Raw genomic sequence first — 25,872 nt, forward strand, 5'->3', positions numbered from 1 at the left:
GTAAACTACTACTTGATTGGTTCAAGTGACGTTCTACAAATTATCGGATTGTATCCATCCGTTTTCCGAAGTACAGCTGCCGCTTTTCGCTAATTGTAGTCTGTGCTGTAAAATAAGGTAAAATGGCGCTGAGTTCTCAAGGAACAAAGAAAAAAGTTTGCTACTATTATGATGGTAAGTACTGATTTGCCTCCACATTGACTAATTGTACAATGTGCTTTGTTAGACTGGTGCAAATGGTTCAATTTGTGGTTAGATTAGCCAGCTAACATTAGCTAACGTTATCTAGCTCCGATGTGCAAACGTGCAGATTCCCTTTGTGCAAGAGCGAGGCATTTTCAAAATCTTTAGGTTAAATTGATCGTTCAGAAAATGTTCACTAATGCCACATTATCATCCAATGTGTAGTAACGTCAAGTTACTTGTCCACGTCGTCGATTAGCTTGCTAGCTTGGACAAAGGGAGAACACATTGGCAGGACCCATTAGCTAGCTATGCAAGCATTGGAATCCACAAACCACGAAGATGGCTAGCAACGTTAGCTACTATTAGTTAACGTTAACCTATTTCACTTCCTGGGCGTATTAAGCTTGCTACCATCATAGCGAGTCTCTATAAAAAATGCACCCAGTTCCGTTGCATTGGCCAGCTTGTTTGCACGTAAGTGGCCGTCCATTGTCTGCGGCTGTGCATATGTCGTGGTCCGAATTGTTACTATTAATCAACGCAAAAGTTTTATTGCAACGTTAGCCAGACTATGCTGTACTGAACAACAAGCTAGGATGATGCATTCGTTGGATGTCTGCTTATGTTCACTATTTTCCTCTCTTCATTCAAAGGTGATGTTGGGAATTACTACTATGGCCAGGGCCACCCCATGAAGCCACACCGTATCCGCATGACACACAACCTCTTGCTGAACTATGGTCTCTACAGAAAGATGGAGATATACGTATGTTGAAAACCTTGAGACGATTTGTAAGCGCAGCAGAACGCCTGCATGCGCAATAGTTCCCAATTGAAAATGTAGTGCCTGGTTTTTAAGGTGTCATTAATTGGTCTTCTCCATGTCTCTGTACAGCGACCTCACAAAGCCAATGGTGAGGAGATGACCAAGTACCACAGTGACGACTACATCAAGTTCCTGCGTTCCATTCGGCCAGACAACATGTCAGAGTACAGCAAACAGATGCAGAGATGTGAGTTTGAGGCAGAGATATACCTATACATTTTAGATGTAGCCCATGAAAAGTCACATTTCTTTGGGAAAACATCTCGTAAAGCTTTGTCATTGTTTTTGCTGCTGTCATGGATTGTAATTAACATGTTTTCTGTACTTGCCACACAGTTAACGTTGGAGAGGATTGCCCTGTGTTTGATGGCCTGTTTGAGTTCTGCCAGCTCTCAACAGGAGGCTCTGTTGGTAAGTTAATCGGTCATGTTCATGTGTAGCACGGTTTCTGTTAGCCGCAAGTACCGGCTTTTGGTCCAATTTTATTTTTTTATTTTTTTTTTAATACTGTTGCTGGCCAAAAAATATCCAATTGCAAAATAATGCTTTCAATCGTTGATGGAAATGCATATGACCATTTCCTTATTGGGCTATAATATGCATACCGTAATTTCCGGACTATAAGCCGCTACTTTATTCCCACACTTTGAACCTCGTGGTTTATACAATGACTCGGCTAATTTATGGATTTTTTTCCTGCTTTCACAAGATTCATGCCGCCAAAAAACTGAGCACCGTCACATAATGTGACGTAAATCGAGCGCGCTCAAACTTTCCATCATTCTGATTACGGTAGTAATTTTGTCACCCTCATCATGGCAAAGACACGAGAAATGCATATGATGCAGCTTTCAAGTTGAAGGCGATCGATCTGGCTGTTGGAAAAGGAAATGGAGCTGCTGCATGGGAGCTTGGCCTTAATGAGTCGATTATAAGACTTTGTAAACCGCAGCGTGAGGAACTGACTCAGTGCAAAAAGAACACAAACAACAAACCTTTCAGAGGGAAGAAAAGCAGACGGCCCAAAGTATTTGCAGCCACTCGACATCAGTGTAAATCGTGCATTTAAGGTGGCGCTCCGTGTTCAGTGGGAGGCTTGGATGACAAGTGGGGAGAAATCCTTCACTAAAACGGGCTGCATGCGAAGAACAACTTATGTTCAAGTCTGCCAGTGGGTCCTGACAGCGTGGAGCATTGTCAAAAAATCCACTTCAACAACCACTTCAGTGGTTTCAGTGCACAGGAGGAGGAAGATGGTGACCAATGACTTTACTGGTGGGCTACTGTTTAATTTTTGTTACAAGCCGTGTTTCGTTTAAAGGCTGTGGAAAGTTAATTTGTTTCAATGTACCGGTAGGCACCTGCGGCTTATAGACATGTGCGGCTTATGTACAAAATACATATTTTCTTAAAATAATTCAGTGGGTGCGGTTTATATTCGGGTGCGCTTAATAGTCCAGCAATTACGGTACTTAAGTGGAATTAAATTGGCGGGTGTATTTTTGTTTGTCGTCATGTCTTGTCTCTATCACAGGCGCACAGCATACAGAGCCTTTCTGATGCAGCTCCTCAGCCACTTACTGCTGGACTTGCACATGCTTTTTATAAACTCAGTAATTGCACAATTATAAATGCAATCGCATGTTAACTGTTTTGGTGCATGATTTAAAAGGGCTATTTAAAAAAATAATAATAATAATCTCACCTGGTAATTGAAGCAGGCCTCCCATTCAAGTGCAGCCAACAGGATATCACCAAGTCACCCACCACTTTACAATGTGAGCTGGAGGCAGTATACATTTTAAAAACGTACTTAATTGTTTGAAACCTAAATGTTTTATTTCATATGAGGCATGTCTCACCTTACTTCAAAGTAGCCAGAATCTGACCAAGACAAGATGGAGGCAATTATTTTATAAAGACATTATAGATGATGTGTGGGTTTCAAGTCGGGAAGCTTCCAGTTTATCCTACTGATCTGTGTGCCAGTTATGATTTTCATATGCACATTTTTGTGGAACTGTTTCATTTCAATAACCAAGTTTGTTTCTCAAAAGCATTGTCCTGTGGTTAATCAGTAAAGTGTGAATTAAAAGGCAACATTTTTAAAAGTATCAATTAAACTAATGCGAGATCACCAGCCTCTGCCATATGGATACACTGTGATCCATTGGTGGCTAAAGAAAGGAGCGTGTTGAACTAGTGATGCACCGATATTACATTTTTGACCGATATCCAATATTTTCTTTGCCAAAACAAACCTGATACCGATAACCAGTATTTACAACTTAAGGCCTTTTAAGCATTCTCGTACAGTTAAATAGTTAACACATGGGCGCAGCAATCTAAGGCACTGCAACTCAGTGCAAGAGCCGTCACTACAGTCCCTGGTTTGCATCCAGGCAGTATCACATCTGGCCGTGATTGGGAGTTCCATAGGGTGGCGCACAATTGGCCCAGCGTCGTCCGGGGTAGGCCGGCATTGTAAATAAGAATTTGTTCTTAACCGACTTGCCAAGTTGAATGTTACACACGCACCACACTGACCAAAAATATATTTTGTTGGCATTTACGCATGTCCTCATTACCAGTAAAATATAATCAAAACCTATTTCTTTCACTTACTTGCTGTGCTGTTTCATTCTCATCCAGGATTCCTATGTAACCCAGCTTGGGTCTTTGCATGTCAAAAGATGGTATTTGGCCAATCAGGACCTGATTTGGACTGCCTGTCACGATAATTTTATGCATTCATAATTTTTTTACATGGCTATTACACTATCACTTGTATTACATATGTCAAAACGATTCATCGACGCGTACCTACCGTGCTGGTCATAAAACAAAAGCTAGCTAGCTCATGGATGCAAACAATGTTCTTCCCCAAAAACATAGCAAAACAAAAATCCGCTTCACTAACAATGTGTCGAAGGAAACACTGTACACCTAGCGACCTGGTCAGCATGCACTGTGCCCTGCCTGCCACAGGAGTCACTAGTGCGCGATGAGACAAGGATATCCTTGCCGGCCTAACCTGAACGACGCTAGGCCAATTTTGGTCGCCACCCCATGGGCCTCCCGGTCGCGGCTGGCTGTGACAGAGCCTGGGGTCGAACCCAGAGTCTCTGGTGGCACAGCTAGCACTGCAAAGTGCCTTAGACCACTGCGCCACCCAGGAGGCCTCGTACTTTTTTCTTTTTTTTAAGGAAAACTGCAAAGTCCGCTATTGTGGCAAACCCTTATTGTGGCTATTTTCACAACACATAGTCCGGTCGAGCCTCACTAGCCAGATGAAGCTAGATGGCTGCTTATAACGTTAGCTGGCTAGCTATTTATTTTCATGAACTGAAGTTCAATTTCAATAAGCCAACAACAATACTTACTCAAGGATTCCTAAGTCATTGTTGAGAATAATGAAAATGACTGCAGTTTCTACTGGTCATTGTTTTTAAACTGGTTGTGTTGGTGCTAGCTAGGTTCCAAGCTAAAGCTAGCCACCTCAGAAGTTGAGGTCGAACAAATGATTCTTTATTACCTACCCGGTTTTGTAAACATATCGTTCGTGGCCGGTGTTTGCAGACTTTTGTACAGCTTTGACAGTGCTATCTTTTGGACATGCAAAGACCCAAATGGCATTCCATAGTATGTATGTCGTGAAGCTCATAGCAGTGACGCTATTACTGTAACTCCAGTAGGGCAACATCGGAAAAATAGCGCACTTGGTAGTGTTAACCGTTGCTTGACCAGTCTGTGAAAGCCAACATCACACACGACACAGAACGGTTGATTGTCAAGGGCAATGAATTCCATTATCTTGGCTTTAATGGATTTTGCCTTTGAATCGTCTCGCTGATATTTTGTTACTCTTTCAAATGACTGCTTGACTTGTTGACTGCTTGATCCACACCGCAGACATTTTGGGCTAGTTTAGGAATGCTATGTTGCGCATGTAGCTCAATTTTACGTGGCGTCATTACACCATGTACCTTCATTATATAGGTATGCACGTCAGCTTTGACATCGGTTTTGCACATTGGGCGTTGGATGACACGTTTTGCCTGGATAGTTGGAATATTTTTCTGGCTTACTTGTCCTCTTCCTGTAATTGACAAAACACAAAATATAGCTATAGTTTCATGTGCTCTGATTCTCCGACTGGCTTCTCTTGTCCTGTGTTTTTAGCTGGAGCTGTGAAGCTGAACAAACAGCAGACAGACATTGCCATTAACTGGGCCGGAGGCCTCCATCATGCCAAGAAGTCGGAGGCGTCAGGTTTCTGCTATGTGAATGACATTGTGCTCGCCATTCTGGAGTTACTGAAGTGAGTCAAACAGGCCCACAGCACTTGATCAAGTTTACATAGGAAATATTGTAGACTACTGAATTAAATAGTAACTTCACATTGGGACCCCATAGGTACACCACATTTAGAAGTATCATTCATTCTGTTGCTGAATCTTTTCTCCCCCAGATACCACCAGAGAGTCCTGTACATTGACATTGATATCCACCATGGAGATGGAGTGGAGGAGGCGTTTTACACCACAGACAGGGTCATGACTGTGTCCTTCCACAAGTATGGAGAGTACTTCCCCGGCACCGGAGACCTGAGGGTGAGTTTGAGATTTGATTTGGATCGCTTTTAGTCCCCGTACTCTTCCAAGAGTCCTCAAACATTAAAATACAACTTATAATACGAACACATTTTCACATATAACACACTATTACAAACACATAATATACTAGCATAATGACCCAATTAATACTCTATCTAAAAAAATATTGATTCTTCATCTACTATAGTCCCTCAACATTTCTATATTATATTTAAGTGGTTTTAAAATGTTAATTTATATATTGGAAGGTTTCTGGTTTGTGCAGGTAATTTATTCCATTTCTTTATTGCTCTATATCGACGTGTTCTTTTCCCTATTTCTCTTTTCTGTCTGGATAATGCGTAGATGGTGGACAATCTATTCCTAGTATTTACGCAATGTCTGTCTCTTACCAACTGAATACCGTTGTGAATAGAACTTGGCTGTTAAATTATGTATGTTATGAAATAAAATAAGCATGTTTTTTCCAATTTATCTTGTCGATTGATGACCAACCAAGAACATTGCATGGCCGCAACAGAATAACCATATCTCTACCGTAAAACAATCCTTGCTGCTTTGTTCTGTGCATTCTGCAGCCACCTAACTTCACTTGATGATGCATTTCCCCAGACCACAGAACAGTAGTTAACCTGACTCTCAATTAATGCCTGTGTTATTTGCTTAAGAACTTTTCTTGGTAAATATTTAGCTTATCCTTCTGATTTTGCATGCTGTTTTAATAAATGTTGTTACATTAGTTATTTGAGACGACCATGATAAGCAGCTGTCTAGCTGCATCCCCAATATTTTGGTTTCTGACACTTCTTCAATTTGTACTCCTTCCAAACTTAATTGTATCCCATGCTGTTTTGGCCTTTTCCTAGTCGAACAGACCAGCATAACTTTGGTTTTCTTGATGTTTAAAACAAGTTTGTTCTGGCAAACCCACTCCCTGATATTCTCCAAAGCTTGCTGTACCTGTTGAACCGATTGTCTTGCTGCAGACATTGTAGTGTCATCTGCAAATATAGTTGCTTGAGTTTCAGCTAAGGCATAGGGAAGATCGTTGGTAAATATTAAATAAAGAAGTGGCCCAAGGCAGCTGTCCTGCGGTATTCCACAGTTTAACATGAGGGGTAGAAAATGAACAATTGATATAGGTGGACTGTTTCCTGTCAGATATGACTGTACCCAATTCAATGCCACCTCCTTAACCATAATGCATTAATTTAGTCAATTAGTTCATGATCCACTAAATCAAATGCTGCACTGAAATCTAAAAATAGTACACCCACAAACTTGCCATTATTCATCCCATTGAGCCACTGGTCATTTATGTCAACCAATGTAGTGGAATGGTTTTTGAGAGAACCATGCTGATTGGCTGTAATCAGATCATTATTTTACATGTACTCCCATATTTGTCTACTCACAATACCCTCCAATATCTTACTGAGTGTAGGGAGTAGACTAATTGGTCGACTATTGGCAGGAGTAATGGGTTCTTTGCTGTCTTTCGGAATAGGACACCGTTTCGCATGCTTCCATACATTTGCAATCATCCCCTTTTCCAGTGACCAATTAAATGTCTCAGTGGAACTGCAATCTTTGGAGCAACACAGCGAAGCGAATTGTCCCTAAGACCATAACCTGTAGGTTTACCATCAGGTAATGACTTGAATAGGTTTAATACCTCCTCCACTGACACTGTTTGTAGACTAAAAGAGCAGATCTTGTTGCTCATAAAATGATCATCAATCCATTGGACAATACATTCTTCCAAACAAGCTATGTTTACATTGTTGCTCAGTAAATAAATTATTTGTTTTAAAAATAGTTTAAATAATCTGCAAAAATGATTGGCAATATCAACTGGTTTTGTTATTATTCTCCCGTCAACCACACTAGATAAGCCCTTAACTGTGTTCCGTACCTTTTTTTTGTTGCATTTTTACAATCAATAAAATAATTGTTGTAAACTCTTTCTATTCAATTTAACTGCATAATTACTTACTGTTCTAAAATTCTCTTCAATTTCTAATTTTGACTTGGCTGTTAAGACTTTCCATCAATCCATGGAGATGGATGAGCACCAACTGTACTCTTTCTTATAGGGGCATGATGGTCCATTACCTCAGTGAGCAAATCAATAAAACATTCTGTAGTGTGATTTAGTTCATCCTCTAGATAAATCAGCTCCCAGGGTACAGCAGCCAAATCATTTAGAAAAAGCTCACGATTAAATGTTTGAGAATTTCTCTAGACTTCAATCCTAGGGGGTTTCTTTGGAACCTTTTGTATTCATGGTTATGGTCGCAATATTCTGGTCTGTCCAGCCCACTGGCATTGATCTGGCTTTTAAGCATTGCAATATTATATTACCAATATTGGCAGGCATTGTTTATTAAATGGCATCCAAAGGATACTTTGAATTCCAATTTCATGGCCTGTTGCTTGTAGTTTCCTGTATGCTTTATTGGTTGACGTTGGTCTCCTCTCCCTGTAACCCTTCCGCAGGTTGTTGCTGTAAAATATATTCTCATTCATCTTAATGGTCAATTAACTGTCAACATTTGTAGTTGACTGACTTTTTTTTTCTCCTCAAGGATATTGGCGCCGGGAAGGGCAAGTACTATGCTGTGAATTACCCTCTGAGAGATGGTATAGACGACGAGTCTTACGAAGCCATATTCAAACCTGTAAGTCTTACATTTTTTTCTTTAGTGTTTAATCTTTTCTCCCTGTAACTCAAATAGACCATGTAGATAGACCTTGTTTCCATTTAGCCAACCATATCGTGTAATTTTATATCTGTGTGTAGATCATGGCTAAGGTGATGGAGATGTACCAGCCTAGTGCAGTGGTTCTTCAGTGTGGAGCTGACTCCCTCTCAGGAGACAGGCTTGGCTGCTTTAACCTCACCATCAAAGGCCATGCTAAGTGTGTGGAGTACATGAAGAGCTTCAACCTGCCCCTGCTGATGCTGGGTGGTGGAGGCTACACCATCCGGAACGTGGCCCGCTGCTGGACCTATGAGACAGCTGTGGCCCTGGACAGCGCCATACCCAATGGTGAGCTCTCCTGCAGCACCATTTGATTTGTGGACTTTTTACTTTCTAGTGGACTTTTTACTTTCTAGTGTGACTATCTTTGACAGTTGCTTTTGACAGGTCAGAGGAGCATGAGTGTTTTAAGGATAGGTTCTGCTAAAGCAGACATGCCACTGCCCACCGTGTTGATAACACATTGGTGTTTCTCCACAGAGCTTCCATACAATGATTACTTTGAGTACTTTGGGCCGGACTTCAAACTGCACATCAGCCCCTCTAACATGACCAACCAGAACACCAATGACTACCTGGAGAAGATCAAGTGAGTCCTTGACCACACCTTTTATTGTGCTCTTTAGTCATACTGTACATCATTAAACATATTTTTTTCCTGTCATGAAGTAACATCTCTAGTTTGGTTCTTAGTATAGATTATATAGATAGACCATGTAGTGTAGCTTATATCTATCTATCTCGACAAACCATTTCTTTGTGGACCTCGCTTTGTGCACAGGGGCATTGTCATGCTGAAACAGGAAAGGGCCTTTCTCAAACTGTTGTCACAAAATTGGAAGCACAGAATAATCTAGAATGTCATTGTATGCTGTAGCGTTAAGATTTCCCTTGACTGGAACTAAGGAGTCTAGCCCAGACCGTTATTCCTCCACAACCAAACTTTACAGTTGGCACTATGAATTGGGGCAGGTAGCGTTCTCCTGGAATCTGCCAAACCCAGATTTGTCCTTCGGACTGCCAGATGAAGTGTGATTCATCACTCTAGAGAACACGTTTCCACTGCTCCAGAGTCCAATGGCAGTGATCTTTCCACCACTCCAGACGATGCTCGGCATCGTGCTTGTGGGCAGCTGCTCGGCCATAGAAACCCATTTCACAAAGCTCCCGACTAACTGTTCTTGTGCTGATGCTTCCAGAGGCGGTTTGGACCTTGGTAGTGAGTGTTGCAAATAAGGGCAGATTTTTACATGCTTCAGGACTCTGGTCCGGTTCTGTGAGCTTGTGGCCTACCACTTCGTGACTGAGCTGTTGTTCCAAGATCTTTCCACTTTACAATAACGGCACTTACAGTTGCCCGGGGCAGCACTAGCAGGACAGAAATTTGACAAACTGACTTGTTGGGGACGTGGCATCCTATGATGGTGCCACGTTGAATGTCACTAAGCTCTTCAGGAAGACCATTCTTCTGCAAATGTTTGTCTATGGAGATTTCATGGCTGTGGTGATTTTATACACCCGTCAGCAACGGGTGTGGCTGAAATGGCTGAATCCACTAATTTGAAGAGATGTCTGCATACTTTTGGTTGTGTAGTTATTTATGTTAATCAGGTCATTTCACTTACCAAAAAGGTCATATTGCTGCACTTATGTTATACATTTGATCCTTGATGTGTCATGAGTGTATTTTTGGCACTATTATAATTGTGTTGAGATATCATTTAGTTTAATGTCACTTGTATGTGTGTCCCTTCAGGCAGCGTCTGTTTGAGAACCTGCGCATGCTGCCCCATGCCCCGGGGGTCCAGATGCAGGCCATCCCAGAAGATGCTGTGCAGGAGGACAGTGGCGACGAGGAGGAGGAAGACCCTAACAAACGCATCTCCAGTAAGTTTTGTATTGAGATGTGATTCATAGCAAAAACATCTTGTGTAAGTTCTTTGCCCAGTTTGCAAATACACCAAATAAAAAATGTAAACGCATGCAACAATTTCAAAGATTTTACAGTTCATAGAAGGAAATACTTCAATTGAAATGAATGCATTCGGCTCAAATTTATGGAATTCACTTGACTGGGAATACGGATTTGCATCTGAGCACAGATCCTGTTTTTTTTATTTTTTTTTTAAGGTAGAGGCGTGGATCACAGAACCAGCCGTATCTGGTGTGACCACCATTTGGCTCATGCGGTGTTTGTGGCCTATCGATTGTGGCCTATCGAAATGTTGTCCCACACCTCCAATGGCTGTGCGAATTTGCTGAACATTGTCAGGAATGGAACAGGCTGTTGTACCTGTTGATCCAAAGCATCCCAAACATGCTCAATGGGTGACATGACATTTTCAGCTTCCAGGAATTGTGTACAGATCCTTGTGACATGGGGCCGTGTATTATCATGCTGAAACATGAGGTGATGAATGAGCCTCAGGATCTCGTCAACGTAGCTCTGTGCATTCAAATTGCTATTGATAAAAAGCAGTTTTGTATTTGTCTGTAGCTTATGCCTGCCCATACTATAACCCCACCGCCACCATGGGACACTTCACAATGCTGACATCGGCAAACCGCTTGTACACAGGTCTGGTGATGAAGCCAAATGGGGGGGTCCTGGGCTGGCATGGTTACATGTGGTGAGGCCAGTTGGACGTACTACCAAATTCTCTAAAACTACATTAGAGGCTGCTTAGTAGAGAAATGTGGACATTCCTGCAGTCAGCATGCCAATTGCATGCACCCTCAACTTGACATGTGTCATTGTGTTGACTCAATTGCGTGTTTTGGTGGGGCCTTGTCCCCAGCACAAGGTGCACCAGTGTAATGATCATGCTGTTTAATCAGGTTGTTGATATACCACACCTGTCAGGTGGCGGCATTATCTTGGCAAAGGAGAAATGCTCAGGGAAGGGAGAAACACATTTGTGCACGAAATCCGTGAAAGGCGATTTTTGTGCATATAGAAAATGTGATATTTCATCTCATGAAACATGGGACCAACACTTTACATGTTTATATTTTTGGTGAGTATCATACGTAATCTGCCCGCCGTATGCAGTTCGTGTGTGAGTTAATGTCACACACACGGAGATGCTTATACTCCTGTCTTCTGCTTTTGTGCAGTCCGTGCCCACGATAAGAGGATAGCATGTGACGAGGAGTTCTCCGACTCTGAGGACGAGGCTGAGGGTCAAGGGGGCGGACGCAGAAATGCAGCCAGCTTCAAGAAGGCCAAGAGGACCAAGACTGAGGAAGACAAAGAGGGTGAGGAGAAGAAAGCAGGTGACGAAAAGAAAGCTGATGAGAAGAAAGGTATCAAAATCATTACTTTGTTCTATATCAGACATACCATGGTCCCATTGAACATGTGAGGATGATTATTTGTTGTTGCTTTGTTATTATAGAAGTTAAAGAAGAAAAGGTGCCAGATGAGGAGAAAATGGACACCTCCACAAAGGGGTGAGGAAACATTTCAAACCTCCATTTTAAACTTGTCGTATCAAATAGTCATCATTACATAAGTTTGTAAAAAATCTAATAGTCATTTTCCCTGTTTATCCAACAGGCCAAAAGAGGAGTCCAAGACACCGTGAGGAGCTCCTAGCTCTCCTTAAAGCGATCCTACCGGTTTTGTTTTTCAGAGCAGTTACCTTTCCTGGCTGCTACAAAGAATATCCCTGAAGGACTATACATTTTAATGACAGATCCTGCTCCTTCAAATTGGAATGGGCTAAATATATTTTCTAGAACATATAAATGTTTCTGTTCAAGGACTGAAATTCAAATGGAGTGATTTGTAAGTACTGTTTTCTGTATGCTTAGGCCCATTTTGTTTCAAATCTTTTTATCCTATCCTGCTTCTCCTTACTCAAACCTTTCTGTAGTCTATATTACAGGCCTAGCATCACGCTTTTTATATCTTTTGGGTTTAATTTATTTAATCCACTCGTGTATTTAGTCCCACTGTTATGTGCGTTTGGAAATGTAGTTGAAGCATGACAATTAGGTCCACTTCTCAAAGATGTATGCATTCTGTATTACCCAAATTAACAATATAGAATGCTGCTCCACCAGTATGTGATAAAACAAAACAATCGTGATGGACTTCCAGCACAGTATTGTAGTTTAGTATTTTCAGAGGTTATTGTTTAGTACCAGTGACTGTTTAGGACCCATGTCATTCCCACATTTCAATGAAAACAGCGTCCCTAGATTTTTCACTTGGAATGGGATGTTCAAAGGTATTTTGGTAATGCCACAACATTTTTAGTAAAGTTGGCCAAGCAAAAATGGACACATTCAGTGTTGTGTGGATGTGATTTTATTCTGCAAAATTAAAATGGATGTGTTTTTTTTCTGGAGTTCTTGTAAACTTCATACAAATATGAAGGACCGCACAATCTTTGACTACTTTTAGAAACTAATAAAAACAATTCTATGAAAATCTACTTGTCTTATTTAATCTACAGAAATATAATTTAATGTCATGTTGTTAATTCAAAAACATCTTCAGGTGTAGTTTGCTAGTTACCAGCATGGCTGTTGCTCATTTTACATGGCAGAGAAGTTTAAGTTAACATTCACTATATATATAAAAGTACAGTGCGTTTGGAAAGTATTCAGGCCTGTTCACTTTGATACATTAAAGCCTTATTCTAAAATTAAATAGTTTTCCTCACACAATACCGCATAATGACAGAACTGATTTTCAGAATTGGATTGTTTTTTGTATTCAGACCCTTTGCTATGAGACTTGAAATTGAGCTCCGGTGCATCCTGTTTCCATTGATCACCCTTGAGATGTTTCCACAACTTGATTGGAGTCCACGATTTGGAAAGGCACACCTGTCTATATAAGGTCCCACAGTTGATGGTGCATATCAGAGCAAAAACCAAGCCATGGGGTCGACGGAATTGTCCTTAGAGCTCCGAGACTGGATTGTGTCGAGGCACAGATCTGGGGGAAGGGTACCAAAAAATGTGCAGCATAGAAGGTACCCAAAAACAGTGGCCTCCCATCATTCTTAAATAGAAGTTTGGAACCACCAAGACACCTCACCTAGAGTTCCTCTGTGGAGATGGGAGAACCTTCCAGAAGGACAACCACCTCTGCAGCACTCCACCAATTAGGCCTTCATGGTAGAGTGACCAGACGAAAGCCACTCAGTAAAAGGCACATGACAGCCAGGTTGGAGTTTTCCTAAAGGACTCTCGGACCATGAGAACAGATTCTCTGGCCTGATGAAACCAAGGTTGAACTCTTTGGCCTGAATGCCAAGAGTCATGTCGGGGGGGGACAGGCACCGCTCATCACCTGGCCAATACCATCTTTACGGTGAAGCATGGTGGGGGCAGCAGCATGCTGTGGGGATGTTCTTCAGGGACTGGGAGACTAGGAAGGTGAATGGAACAAATTAAAGCGAGCCTTGATGGAAACCTGCTCAGGACCTCCGACTGGGGGCAAAGTTACACCTTCCAACAGGACAACGACCCTAAGCACACAGCAAAAACACAGGAGTGGCTTCAGGACAAGTCTCAATGTCCTTGAGTGGCCCAGACTTGATCCCGATCAAACATCTCTGGAGAGACCTGCAAATAGCTGCGGAGCTCCGTTCCCCATCAAACTGCAGAGAAGAATGGGAGAAACTCCCCAAATACAGGTGAGCCAAGCTTGTAGCGTCATACCCAAGAAGACTTGAAGCTGTAATCACTGCCGAAGGTGCTTCAAGTCGTGTCTCTCTTTGAAAAAAAGAGACAAGAAGTTGGAAGGAACTATGTGGACTTCACTTTAGAGCATGGAAGAATCGATCATTTGTAGATGTATAGCTTGTGCCAAACACTTCGGACTATCGGATTGGAATGGCAACAAGTGGAAACTATCAAATTAAAATGAATGGAATCCGACTAATGAATGTTTAGCATTGGAGTTTGTAAGTGAATGCAGGACTTTGTGACCGACCTGGATACAAACCAATCATACACACGCCTCAAGGCCGCATTAGCCCACACCAGAGACCCACACATAGGCTTCAGCTCTCTAGTTCTGTGAGCTATTACAAGTCTTCAGGTCAGATAACTCCTCATTCATGTGAGGGTAGTTAGTCAATGCCAGGAGGGTAGGCCATCTTCCTGGGTCTCCTGCACATGTGGAGGAAGGAGGTGCAGGTAATGAAACAGCTGGCCTGAGAGAAGCACTTCCACCACAGACAAAAGGATGAGAGGCACCCGCAGAATAATAGTAGTTCCCTAGTGAGGAACAAAGGCGTGAGTATGGTATTTTAGTCGAATAGTGTAAAGCCTGTCGCATGCTTCCCAGTTGAAACAGTTTGTGCATATATTATTACAATTTTGTGACGTTTTTGTATGTTTTGGTGTTCACCAGGGTTTTCGTTTGGTTCTTCATGCACATTATTATTTTATTCAGGCAAGTCAAAGTTCAGTAGCCAAAGTTTACGCCCATTCATCGGTGATTGGTCAACAGTACTACTAGTAGGAGTGGGAACTATGGACGGGATTCTTCAATTAATTGTTTGTTGTCATTCAACGAGAGACGACTCATTTTCATGCAAAAAAAAATCTTCTTTAGATGTAAAATTGCGCGCAGACGATCGCAGACATTCACTTATTTTGCCAAGCTAAGTTATTCTAGGTGCAAACTGAACCTATGTATGCAGACACCTTTTTCGTCTCTGCTTGTAAACAAATAACCTCACTACTTACAGAATCTGTTCAATCAATTCAACTCTTCCATTTTTGAAACTTCAATATATTCACACAAGTGTATCCCGTCTATTAGCTTTCTATTAAAGGACTTACGTATATCCTTATGGGATCAAAGTGGCACTTGTTGGTAATGCTAGAGTAGCCAATGGCATCAGGGACCTTGTAATGCTTCAGCAGGCCCTGACCTCCACTCATAATGGCCTTAACCATGGAAATGGATAACCCCACAGTGGAGGTGGTTGCCAAAAAGACCTGACACAAAACTGCCCACCAACAGCACCCACATCAGCAAGAGGGCAGGGGCCAATTAACAAAAAAGCTATTGTGACGGGTAGGCAAAAATGTACCAGGTGTACTGTATTTAAGCAATAAGGCCCGAAGGGGTGTGGTATATGGCCAATATACCATGGCAAAGGTTCTGTTCTTAGTCACTACGCAATACGGAGTGCCTGGATACAGCCCTTTAGCTGTGGTATATTGGCCATATACGACAAACCCACAAGGTGCCTTATTGCTATTAAACTGGTAACCAATGTAATTAGAGCAGCAAAACAAATGTCATACCCGTGATATGTGGTCTGACATACTACAGCTGTCAGCCAATCAGCATTCAGGGCTCGAACCACCCAGTTTATAAATCCTGATTACCAAGATGTTATGTACTGAACAAAATATAAATGCAACCTGAAACAATTTCAAAGATTTTAAGTTACAGTTCATATAAGGATATCAGTCAATAGAAATAAATGTATTCGACCCTAATCTATATATATATATATATATATATATATATATATGTACAAGTTCTCCCACTTAAAAAGATGAGAGAGGCCTGTAATTTTCATCATAGGTACACTTCAACCACGACAGACAAAATGAGAAGAGGAAAAATCCAGAAAATCACATTGTAGGATTTTTAATAAATTTATTTGCAAATTATGGTGGAAAATAAGTATTTGGTTACCTACAAACAAGCAAGATTTCTGGCTCTCACAGACCTGTAACTTCTTCTTTAAGAGGCTCCTCTGTCCTCCACTCGTTACCTGCATTAATGGCACCTGTTTGAACTTATTATCAGTATAAAAGACACCTGTCCACAACCTCAAACAGTCACACTCCAAACTCCACTATGGCCAAGACCGAAGAGCTGTCAAAGGACACCAGAAACAAAATTGTAGATCTGCACCAGGCTGGGAAGACTGAATCTGCAATAGGTAAGCAGCTTGGTTTGAAGAAATCAACTGTGGGAGCAATTATTAGGAAATGGAAGACATACAAGACCACTGATAATCTCCCTCGATCTGGGGCTCCACGCAAGATCTCACCCCGTGGGGTCAAAATGATCACAAGAACGGTGAGCAAAAATCCCAGAACCACACGGGGGGACTTAGTGAATGACCTGCAGAGAGCTGGGACCAAAGTAACAAAGCCTACCATCAGTAACACATTACGCCGCCAAGGACTCAAATCCTGCAGTGCCAGACGTGTCCCCCTGCTTAAGCCAGTACATGTCCAGGCCCATCTGAAGTTTGCTAGAGAGCATTTGGATGATCCAGAAGAAGATTGGGAGAATGTCATATGGTCAGATGAAATCAAAATATAAATTTTTGGTAAAGGCTCAACTCGTCGTATTTGGAGGACAAAGAATGCTGAGTTGCATCCAAAGAACACCATAGCTACTGTGAAGCATGGGGGTGGAAACATCATGCTTTGGGGCTGTTTTTCTGCAAAGGGACCAGGACGACTGATCCGTGTAAAGGAAAGAATGAATGGGGCCATGTATCGTGAGATTTTGAGTGAAAGCCTCCTTCCATCAGCAAGGGCATTTAAGATGAAACGAGGCTGGGTCTTTCAGCATGATAATGATCCCAAACACACCGCCCGGGCAACGAAGGAGTGGCATCATAAGAAGCATTTTAAGGTCTTGGAGTGGCCTAGCCAATCTCCAGATCTCAACCCCATAGAAAATCTTTGGAGGGAGTTGAAAGTCCTTGTTGCCCAGCAACAACCCCAAAACATCACTGCTCTAGAGGAGATCTGCATGGAGGAATGGGCCAAAATACCAGCAACAGTGTGTGAAAACCTTGTGAAGACTTACAGAAAACGTTTGACCTCGGTCATTGCCAACAAAGGGTATATAACAAAGTATTGAGATAAACTTTTGTTATTGACCAAATACTAATTTTCCACCACCAATTGCAAATAAATTCATAAAAATCCTACAATGTGATTTTCTCGATTTTTTTCTTCTAATTTTGTCTGTCATAGTTGAAGTGTACCTATGATGAAAATTACAGGCCTCTCTCATCTTTTTAAGTGGGAGAACTTGCACAATTGGTGGCTGACTAAATACTTTTTTTGCCCCACTGTATAGATATACACACACACACACACACACACACACACACACACACACAGTACCAGTCAAAAGTTTGGACACACCTACTCATTCAAAGGTTTTTCTTTTTATTATTTTCAACATTGTAGAATAATTGTGAAGACAACAAAACTATGAAATAACATATGGAATCATGTAGTAACCAAAAAAGGTGTTCAACCAATGAAAATATATTTGAGATTCTTCAAAGTAGCCACCATTTGCCTTGATGACAGCTTTGCACACCCTTGGCATTCTCTCAACCAGCTTCACGAGGTACTTGCCTGGAATGCATTTCAATTAACAGGTGTGCCTTTTTAAAAGTAAATTTAATACATTTGAGCCAATCAGTTGTGTTGTGACAAGGTAGGGGTGATATGCAGAAGATGGCTATATTTGGTAAAAGACCATGCCCATACAATGGCAAGAACAGCTCAAATAAGCAAAGAGAAATGACAGCCCATCATTACTTTAAGATATGAAAGTCAAGCAGTCAACGAAAATGTAAAGAACTTTAAAAACCATCAAGCACTATGATGAAACTGGCTCTCATGGGGACCGCCATAAGAAAGGAAAACCCAGAGTTACCTCTGCTGCAGAGGATACGTTTATTAGTTTCCAGCCTCAGAAATTGCAGCCTAAATAAATGCATCAGAGTTCAAGTGACACATCTCATCATCAACTGTTCAGAGGAGACTGTGAAATCAGGCTTTCATGGTCAAATTGCGGCAAAGAAACCACTACTAAAGGACACCAATAATAAGAAGAGACTTGCTTGGGCCAAGAAACACAAGCAATGGACATTGGACTGGTGGAAATCTGTCCTTTGGTCTGATGAGTCCAAATGTGAGATTTTTAGTTGCAACCTCAGTGTCTTTGTGAGACGCAGAGTAGGTGAACGGATGATATCTGCTTGCATGGTTCTCACCGTGAAGCATGGAGGAGGAGGTGTGATGGTGTGGGGGTGCTTTGCTGCTGACACTGTCTGTGATTTATTTAGAATTCAAAGCACACTTAACCAACATGGCTATCACAGCATTCTGCAGCGATATGCCATCCCATCTGGTTTGGGCTTAGTGGAACTATCATTTGTTTTTCAACAGGACAATGACCTAACAAACCTCCAGGCTGTGTAAGGGTTATTTGACCAAGAAGGAGAGTGATGCATCAGACGAACTGGCCTCCACAATCACCCGACCTCACCCCAATTGAGATGGTTTGTGATGAATTGGACTGCAGAAGGAAGGAAAAGCAGTCAACAAATGCGGGAACTCCTTCAAGACTGCTGGAAAAGCATTCCAAAAAAGCATTCTGACCATCCTACCAATTCTCGACTTTGGCGATGTCATTTACAAAATAGCCTCCAATACCCTACTCAACAAATTTGATGCAGTCTATCACAGTGCAATCCGTTTTGTCACCAAAGCCCCATATACTACCCACCATTGCGACCTGTACGCTCTCCTTGGCTGGCCCTCGCTTCATACTCGTCGCCAAACCCACTGGCTCCATGTCATCTACAAGACCCTGCTAGGTAAAGTCCCCCCTTATCTCAGCTCGCTGGTCACCATAGCATCTCCCACCTGTAGCACACGCTCCAGCAGGTATATCTCTCTAGTCACCCCCAAAACCAATTCTTTCTTTGGCCGCCTCTCCTTCCAGTTCTCTGCTGCCAATGACTGGAACAAACTACAAAAATCTCTGAAACTGGAAACACTTATCTCCCTCACTAGCTTTAAGCACCAACTGTCAGAGCATCTTACAGATTACTGCACCTGTACATAGCCCACCTATAATTTAGCCCAAACAACTACCTCTTTCCCAACTGTATTTAATTTATTTATTTATTTTGCACCCCATTATTCCCCATTCCTTTGCACCCCATTATTTGTATTTCTACTTTGCACATTTTTCCATTGCAAAACTACCATTCCAGTGTTTTACTTGCTATATTGTATTTACTTTGCCACCATGGCCTTTTTTGCCTTTACCTCCCTTCTCACCTAATTTGCTCACATCGTATATAGACTTGTTTATACTGTATTATTGACTGTATGTTTGTTTTACTACATGTGTAACTCTGTGTCGTTGTATCTGTCGAACTGCTTTGCTTTATCTTGGCCAGGTCGCAATTGTAAATGAGAACTTGTTCTCAACTTGCCTACCTGGTTAAATAAAGGTGAAATAAAAAAATAAAAAAATAAAAAATTCCAGGTGGTTGAGAGAATGCCAATAGTGTGCAAAGCTGTCAAGGCAAAGGGTGGCCACTTTCGAAGGAGGCAGACGTTTTACGTGTCCCCAACCAATGTTTTTTTTTCTCGTTTTTGAAAACTTATTTTGTACATAATGTTGCCGTTACCGTCTCTTATGACTAAAAATAAACTCTGGACATTAGGACTGCGATTACTCACCACGGACTGGCAGAATTGTTTTTTGCCTTCTAACGAGTCTGACGAGCCAGACGCGAACGATATACTGCTTTCTCGGGAACAGGCCCAGATCCCCGTGATTTGCCTGAAAAGTGTCGTGGAAAATCGATTCAAATATGACGCTTACAAGAACTGGTGAATTCAATAATAGACTTTTTAATACAACGTATTGCAAGCCGGAGTGGTCCGCGGAACACACACACTTTTTCAGAGCACTCGCTCTGATTTATACACATAGAACATATGAGTCCATCCCACATGCAAATGAAGTTACATCTCAATCCGTGCATCCTGCTTGTTCAGCCCAATAACGCCCATATCTGCTTTCCGTCAGATTATAATGATGACAAGACCCTTGCTTTTTCCCTGCACTCAGCTTAATGCGTTCTCCTGTTTGTGTGTTATCTAGGGTCAGCAGACTATGTGTCTCCTCTGTTTTTAGCGTGTCCAGCTATACTAAAAATACTATACATTCCTCTATGCTATAGGCTTGCTTTGTCCCTGCACTTAGCTCAATGTGTGTCTTTATCTCGGATCAGCAGTCTATGTGTCTCTTCTGTCATTCCTTCAGCATCTCCATGTCCTAAAAATATGTGAACTATGTCTATAATCCATCCGTTGGTCATTTGGCTGACCCCCTCCTTTGTATTACCCTCTGACCTTGGTATGTCCAGCTGTCCTAGGCGCCTATGTGTCGCCTTCTCTTCATGTGGTTGTCTAAGATCAGCAGACTATACATCTATGGCCTCCTCTGGTCTCCTCTCCTATACAATAGACAATGTATTTTACCAGAATGGCAAATGCACTCTATAAGTGTATCTCTCTCTTGTGTTATAGTATTATGTTCCTCCATATATGTACATAATTCTCCCATAAAAGGTGATGGAGAAAAAGGGGCCAAAGGGTGGGCTGCCTTCTGAGAATTCGTAGGCGATCAAATAAATCCCCACTTCCTTCCATTCTGTTAGCAAACGTGCAGTCATTGGAGAATAAAATAGATTACCTACGCGCAAGATTAAACTACCAACGGGACATTCAAAACTGTAATATCAAATGCGTCACGGAATCGTGGCTGAACGACTACACTATCAACATACAGCTGGCTGGTTATACGCTGTACCGGTAGGATAGAACCGCGACATCTGGTAAGACAAGGGGTGGCGGGCTATGTATTTTTGTAAATAACAGCTGGTGCACGATACCTAAGGAAATCACAATTCCTGACATTTAATCCTAGTAAAAATTCCCTGTCTTAGGTCAGTTAGGATCACCACTATATTTTAAGAATGTGAAATGTCAGAATAATAGTACAGAGTGATTTATTTCAGCTTTTATTTCTTTCATCACATTCCCAGTGGGTCAGAAGCTTACTTACACTCAATTAGTATTTGGTAGCATTGCCTTGAAATTGCTTAACTTGGGTAAAACTTTTTGGGTAGCCTTCCACAAGCTTCCCACAATAAGTTGGGTGAATTTTGGCCCATTCCTCCCCCTTTTTCCTCCAAACATAACGATGGTCATTATGGCCAATCAGTTCTAATTTTTGTTTCATCAGACCAGAGGACATTTCTCCAAAAAGTACAATCTTTGTCCCCATGTGCAGTTGCAAACCGTAGTCTGGCTTTTTTTATGGCAGTTTTGGAGCAGTGGCTTCTTCCTTGAAGAGCGGCCTTTCAGGTTATGTCAATATAGGACTCGTTTTACTGTGGATATAGATTCCTCCAGTATCTTCACAGTACATCCCTGGGGCCAAGCTTCCTGCCATCCAGGACCTCTATACCAGACGGTGCCAGATGAAGGCCCTAATAAGTGTCAAAGACTCCAGCCACCCTAGTCATAGACTGTTCCCTCAGCTACTTCACGGCAAGAGGTACCGGAGCACCAAGCCCATAAGACATAAGTCTTGTACACCTACTCAAATGGCTTCCCAGATTATTTGCATTGCCCCGCCCCCCTCTTTTACACTGCTGCAACTCTCTGTTATCATTTATGCATAGTCACTTTAATAACTCTACCCACATACATATTACCTCAACTAACCGGTTCCGCCACACATTGACAGGTACCCCCCTGTATATAGTCTAGCTATTGTTATTTTACTGTTGCTCATTAATTACTTGTTACTTTTATTTCTAATCCGTATTTTTTTGTTTCTTTTAAACTGCTTTGTTGGTTAGGGGCTCGTAAGTAAGCATTTCACTGTAAGGTCTACCTGTTGTATTCGGCTTATGTGACTAATAACATTTGATTTACATGATTCCATGTGTGTTATTTCATAGTTTTGATGTCTTCTATTATTCTACCGTGTAGAAAACAGTAAAAATAAAAACCCTCAATTTTTTGACTGGTACTGTAAGTTATAACATTCCGTTAGTCGATGACACAGTTCAATGACGTAGCACTCAACCATTGGTTGATGCATGCAACATCTGAGCAGGGGAACGCGAATGAGGAGTTTTTGTATGGGGGGCAATGAGAGTGTGTCAAATTAAAGATAAAAAGGATTTGCTATTTTGATAGGTGAGGCTTATTTGAGTGAATAGAAGTTTAATAATGCTTAGATTGTTACAAGCGTATTGATATGTTTTCTACAGAAGGTCATTGGTTCCCACCTGATCTCGCTTCCCCCCGCCTGCCTTTCGCCTTTGGGGACATGTATTTCCATTGTTAAGTGCGATCAGTCGACCATCTTGTCAATATTATAGACAATTGTTGCTTGTGCATCAACATGAGGATGCTACACTTCGCCTAGCTACAGTTTGTGACACAAGATATGTGATAACTATGTTTCCATACTTGAAGTTACAGCTTAGTTTATACAAAATGTTGCCATAGGGTTAAATCTATCTGATCCTACCTCAGGCCAACAGCCTGAGATACCACTCAACCAACACACGCTGTGACTCTTCCGAAGTCAAATCTCGAAACCCCAAGTACTTCTCTGCAGCTGCCACCACAATATTTATTTTCTGCATGTTTGGAATCCATATGTTCCATTGTGGCGTTTTGTATGCGCTGTAACCTCATCGAGTATGGGTCATTCATAGTTGAGTCATTCCAAGTTTGCGGTTGTGCCTTTTCTGTCCCCAGGAAATATAACTTTTTATGTGGTGTAAATATGGATTCCATAAAAGCTTTAAATAAGGGCAGGTGTCCTTTACCTTAAAAACAAAAAAATATGGACCTTGAATGGGAATTTTATGCATTTAAAAAAAACTTTTTGGGATGTAGGTGGTTTTGCTATGATCCTGGGTGTTATTCATCAACTTCCACAAGAAATAAGCCATAAAATATTCAATCTTTCATTATTTTATAGTCCTAGTTAAATTCTCTCATCAATAACGTTTTTTTATCGGTTGTATTTATTTTTTATTTAAGATTTTCTGTGTGGCCCTGATATCACTGTCCACGTTGTTAGTTTGCTGTAATTCTCCATTTAAGATAATAACCCTTCCTACAATGACACCACATTCAGTAAGTGCCATCTTTTCTTTGGTGGGAAAACAATGGTGCAAAACTAAATAAATAAACACTCAGTTTTATCTATTTTTACATGTTTCATGTTGTTAGTCTGTACGTACAAATCATACATTTTCACCATTAGGAAAAATTATAGAGAAAATTAACATTTCTAAATTTGTTTGATAGAGAAGTTCAAATGTTTTTCAAGCATTCACCATTATGCTGGCTCAATATTGCTCACTCACAGAGCGATGGCCAAATGCCCACCCTGTTAGGATTATGCACCTAACAGGTTGGAAAATGCACCTAAAAAAAGTCTGTGCCTGAGCTTGACCAATATGTTTTTCTGAAAGTCAAACGTGTCCTTTTTCTGATAGAATACACATTGAAGAAATATACCTTTTCCCGAAATGTTATGAGGTCCAAGAGACACTGTATGGTTGGAATGACCCAGTTTTCACATATCATTGTCTAACTAACTGTAACTACGACCCACCTCTATTACCTGTGAAATAGTTGTCTGTCAATACAGAGCAGAAGGGAATTTCAATTGTACTTCCAATGATGTATGGCCTATGCATACCTACACATACATACATACATACTTATTACATGTATTTCTTATACCACACTACCACCAGGTGGATACTAGTCAAACGTCCTGCCCCAGAATTCACACGCGCCACATTCCGGGCAAGGGCCCTGTGTGCGAAGTGACAGGCTGTCCCCCTGTACTGCCCTTGGGCCCCGTGTGAGTTTGGGTATTGATTCTAAAAACGCCCCCCCCCTCCTACACTACCTTCCCTTGGTTGTGGATATACATACACACACACACACACACACACACACACACACACACACACACACACACACACACACACACACACACACACACACACACACACACACACACACATACACACACATACACACATACATACATACATACATACATACATACATACATACATACATGTTAGGGTAAAGTAATGTAAAAGACCACACAATCAGACTAGTTAATACAATTGAGTGTAACCAACCAGCCAGTAAGCAATTCATTTGCAAATATCATCTCTCATTGATTTTCTAGGTTCCACATGTATAATGTGTATACGTGTATAACATACTACACACAATGGATTTGAGACCTATTCCGATGTCCTCCACTTAAACCCTAGGAACTCCCACCTGGTGGCTGTCTGCTTTTCTCCTGTCGATACCTTCATGCCACAGGTTTGTTTCAAAGCTTCTACATTTGTGTTTAAGTAATGTGGGTGTTGTATGTTGCTTAATTACAATATTGTTCTATCTCAGGTTTGAGGTGAGTCCCACTACACTTGTTTGAACACCAGCTCACTAGACTGGAGTCTACATACTATGAATGTGATGAACTATGAGTCATGATAAAGGGGACACTGTGAAATTGACACTTTTTTTTTTACTAATCTCTTTACAAATATAATGTTCGCATGGAACTTGCAGCATTCTGGACCAATGCATCTGAAACCAGTATCTATCAAAGAGGGCAGCTCATCCACCTCCAGGTATGTGTCCACCAGGTCTGCCCATAGGACAATAAGTTCTCTGTCCACATTAGACTCCATTCGGAATTCATCTGTCCTTCCTAGACCTATGTGCACTGCAGTGTGATCATCTCTAATCATGGTGTCTCCAGATGCTAAGTCTTGCAACAAGATCAAATCAAGGTATCTGGGCATGGGCTAGGGAAACATTGATTTATTCTATAACGTGTAGCTTTAATGGGTGGCCAATCTGTTACAGATGAGAGAAGCTTAGTGGGGATGTTGTGTGCAGCTGTTGTGGCTCCAGTTGTAAAGGCTCTGAATAAGAACATATTCATTGGTCCGTATCTATGATTTTACTTGTCTTAATGTGATTATACTATCATTGCTGTATAGTAATCTTCTAGGACTTGACAGTCCATTCATGTTTCAGGCTTATTTTAATGTATTGTCTTCTCTTAGACAGCCTCTATTGACTTCTGCCATTGATGGGGTCTGGAGCCAGCAGACTAAAAAGTTGGTGACCAAAGCAACAGACTCCCAGTTTGTGATCCACACTAAGCTCCAGTTGTCCCAAGCCGCTGACGGCTTTCAGACACAGATTTATGAGGATAGGAGGCCTAGACTGAAGGAACCAGGGATCAGGAGTTTTGGCATGGAGGAGAGGTTCCCAGTGAAGAGGCTGAGGGCTGGGCAGTGGAACCTGGGGTTGTCCCTCCTGGATCTGATGAGGTCATTTGTAGTTTTGACAGGTTCAATTTTATTTATTCATTCCACTTGTATCCTTTAGTTAGTGTAACTTTTTCCACTGAATGGTTTTTCATTCATAACTGTTTTTATTTGTATTTGTTCTTTAGGGAGCTGGATAAGGCAGAGCAGGCTAGTCCAATGAACAAGGTGGAGTCGTCAATGAACATGTTTATACATTTGTATAAATGAATAAACTCAGTTTCTGTTATTGTAACTCCACT

At 41.4% G+C, this 25,872-nt stretch overlaps 1 protein-coding gene across 1 annotated transcript; it reads left to right on the forward strand.

The window, feature by feature from the left end:
* Positions 1 to 8: 8 nt before the first annotated feature.
* Positions 9 to 12,831, forward strand: LOC118368414 (histone deacetylase 1). Its single transcript, XM_035752484.2, has 13 exons — positions 9 to 174; positions 840 to 952; positions 1,082 to 1,199; positions 1,349 to 1,423; positions 5,195 to 5,333; positions 5,484 to 5,625; positions 8,217 to 8,309; positions 8,432 to 8,681; positions 8,874 to 8,982; positions 10,150 to 10,280; positions 11,511 to 11,699; positions 11,792 to 11,846; positions 11,953 to 12,831. Exons 1-13 carry the CDS (start codon positions 123 to 125, stop codon positions 11,978 to 11,980), a joined length of 1,494 nt encoding a protein of 497 aa, XP_035608377.1. The 5' UTR covers positions 9 to 122; the 3' UTR covers positions 11,981 to 12,831.
* Positions 12,832 to 25,872: the final 13,041 nt, after the last annotated feature.

The sequence above is a fragment of the Oncorhynchus keta genome, chromosome 35 (genome assembly GCF_023373465.1).
Source record: "Oncorhynchus keta strain PuntledgeMale-10-30-2019 chromosome 35, Oket_V2, whole genome shotgun sequence".
In the NCBI taxonomy this organism is placed as follows: domain Eukaryota; kingdom Metazoa; phylum Chordata; class Actinopteri; order Salmoniformes; family Salmonidae; genus Oncorhynchus; species Oncorhynchus keta.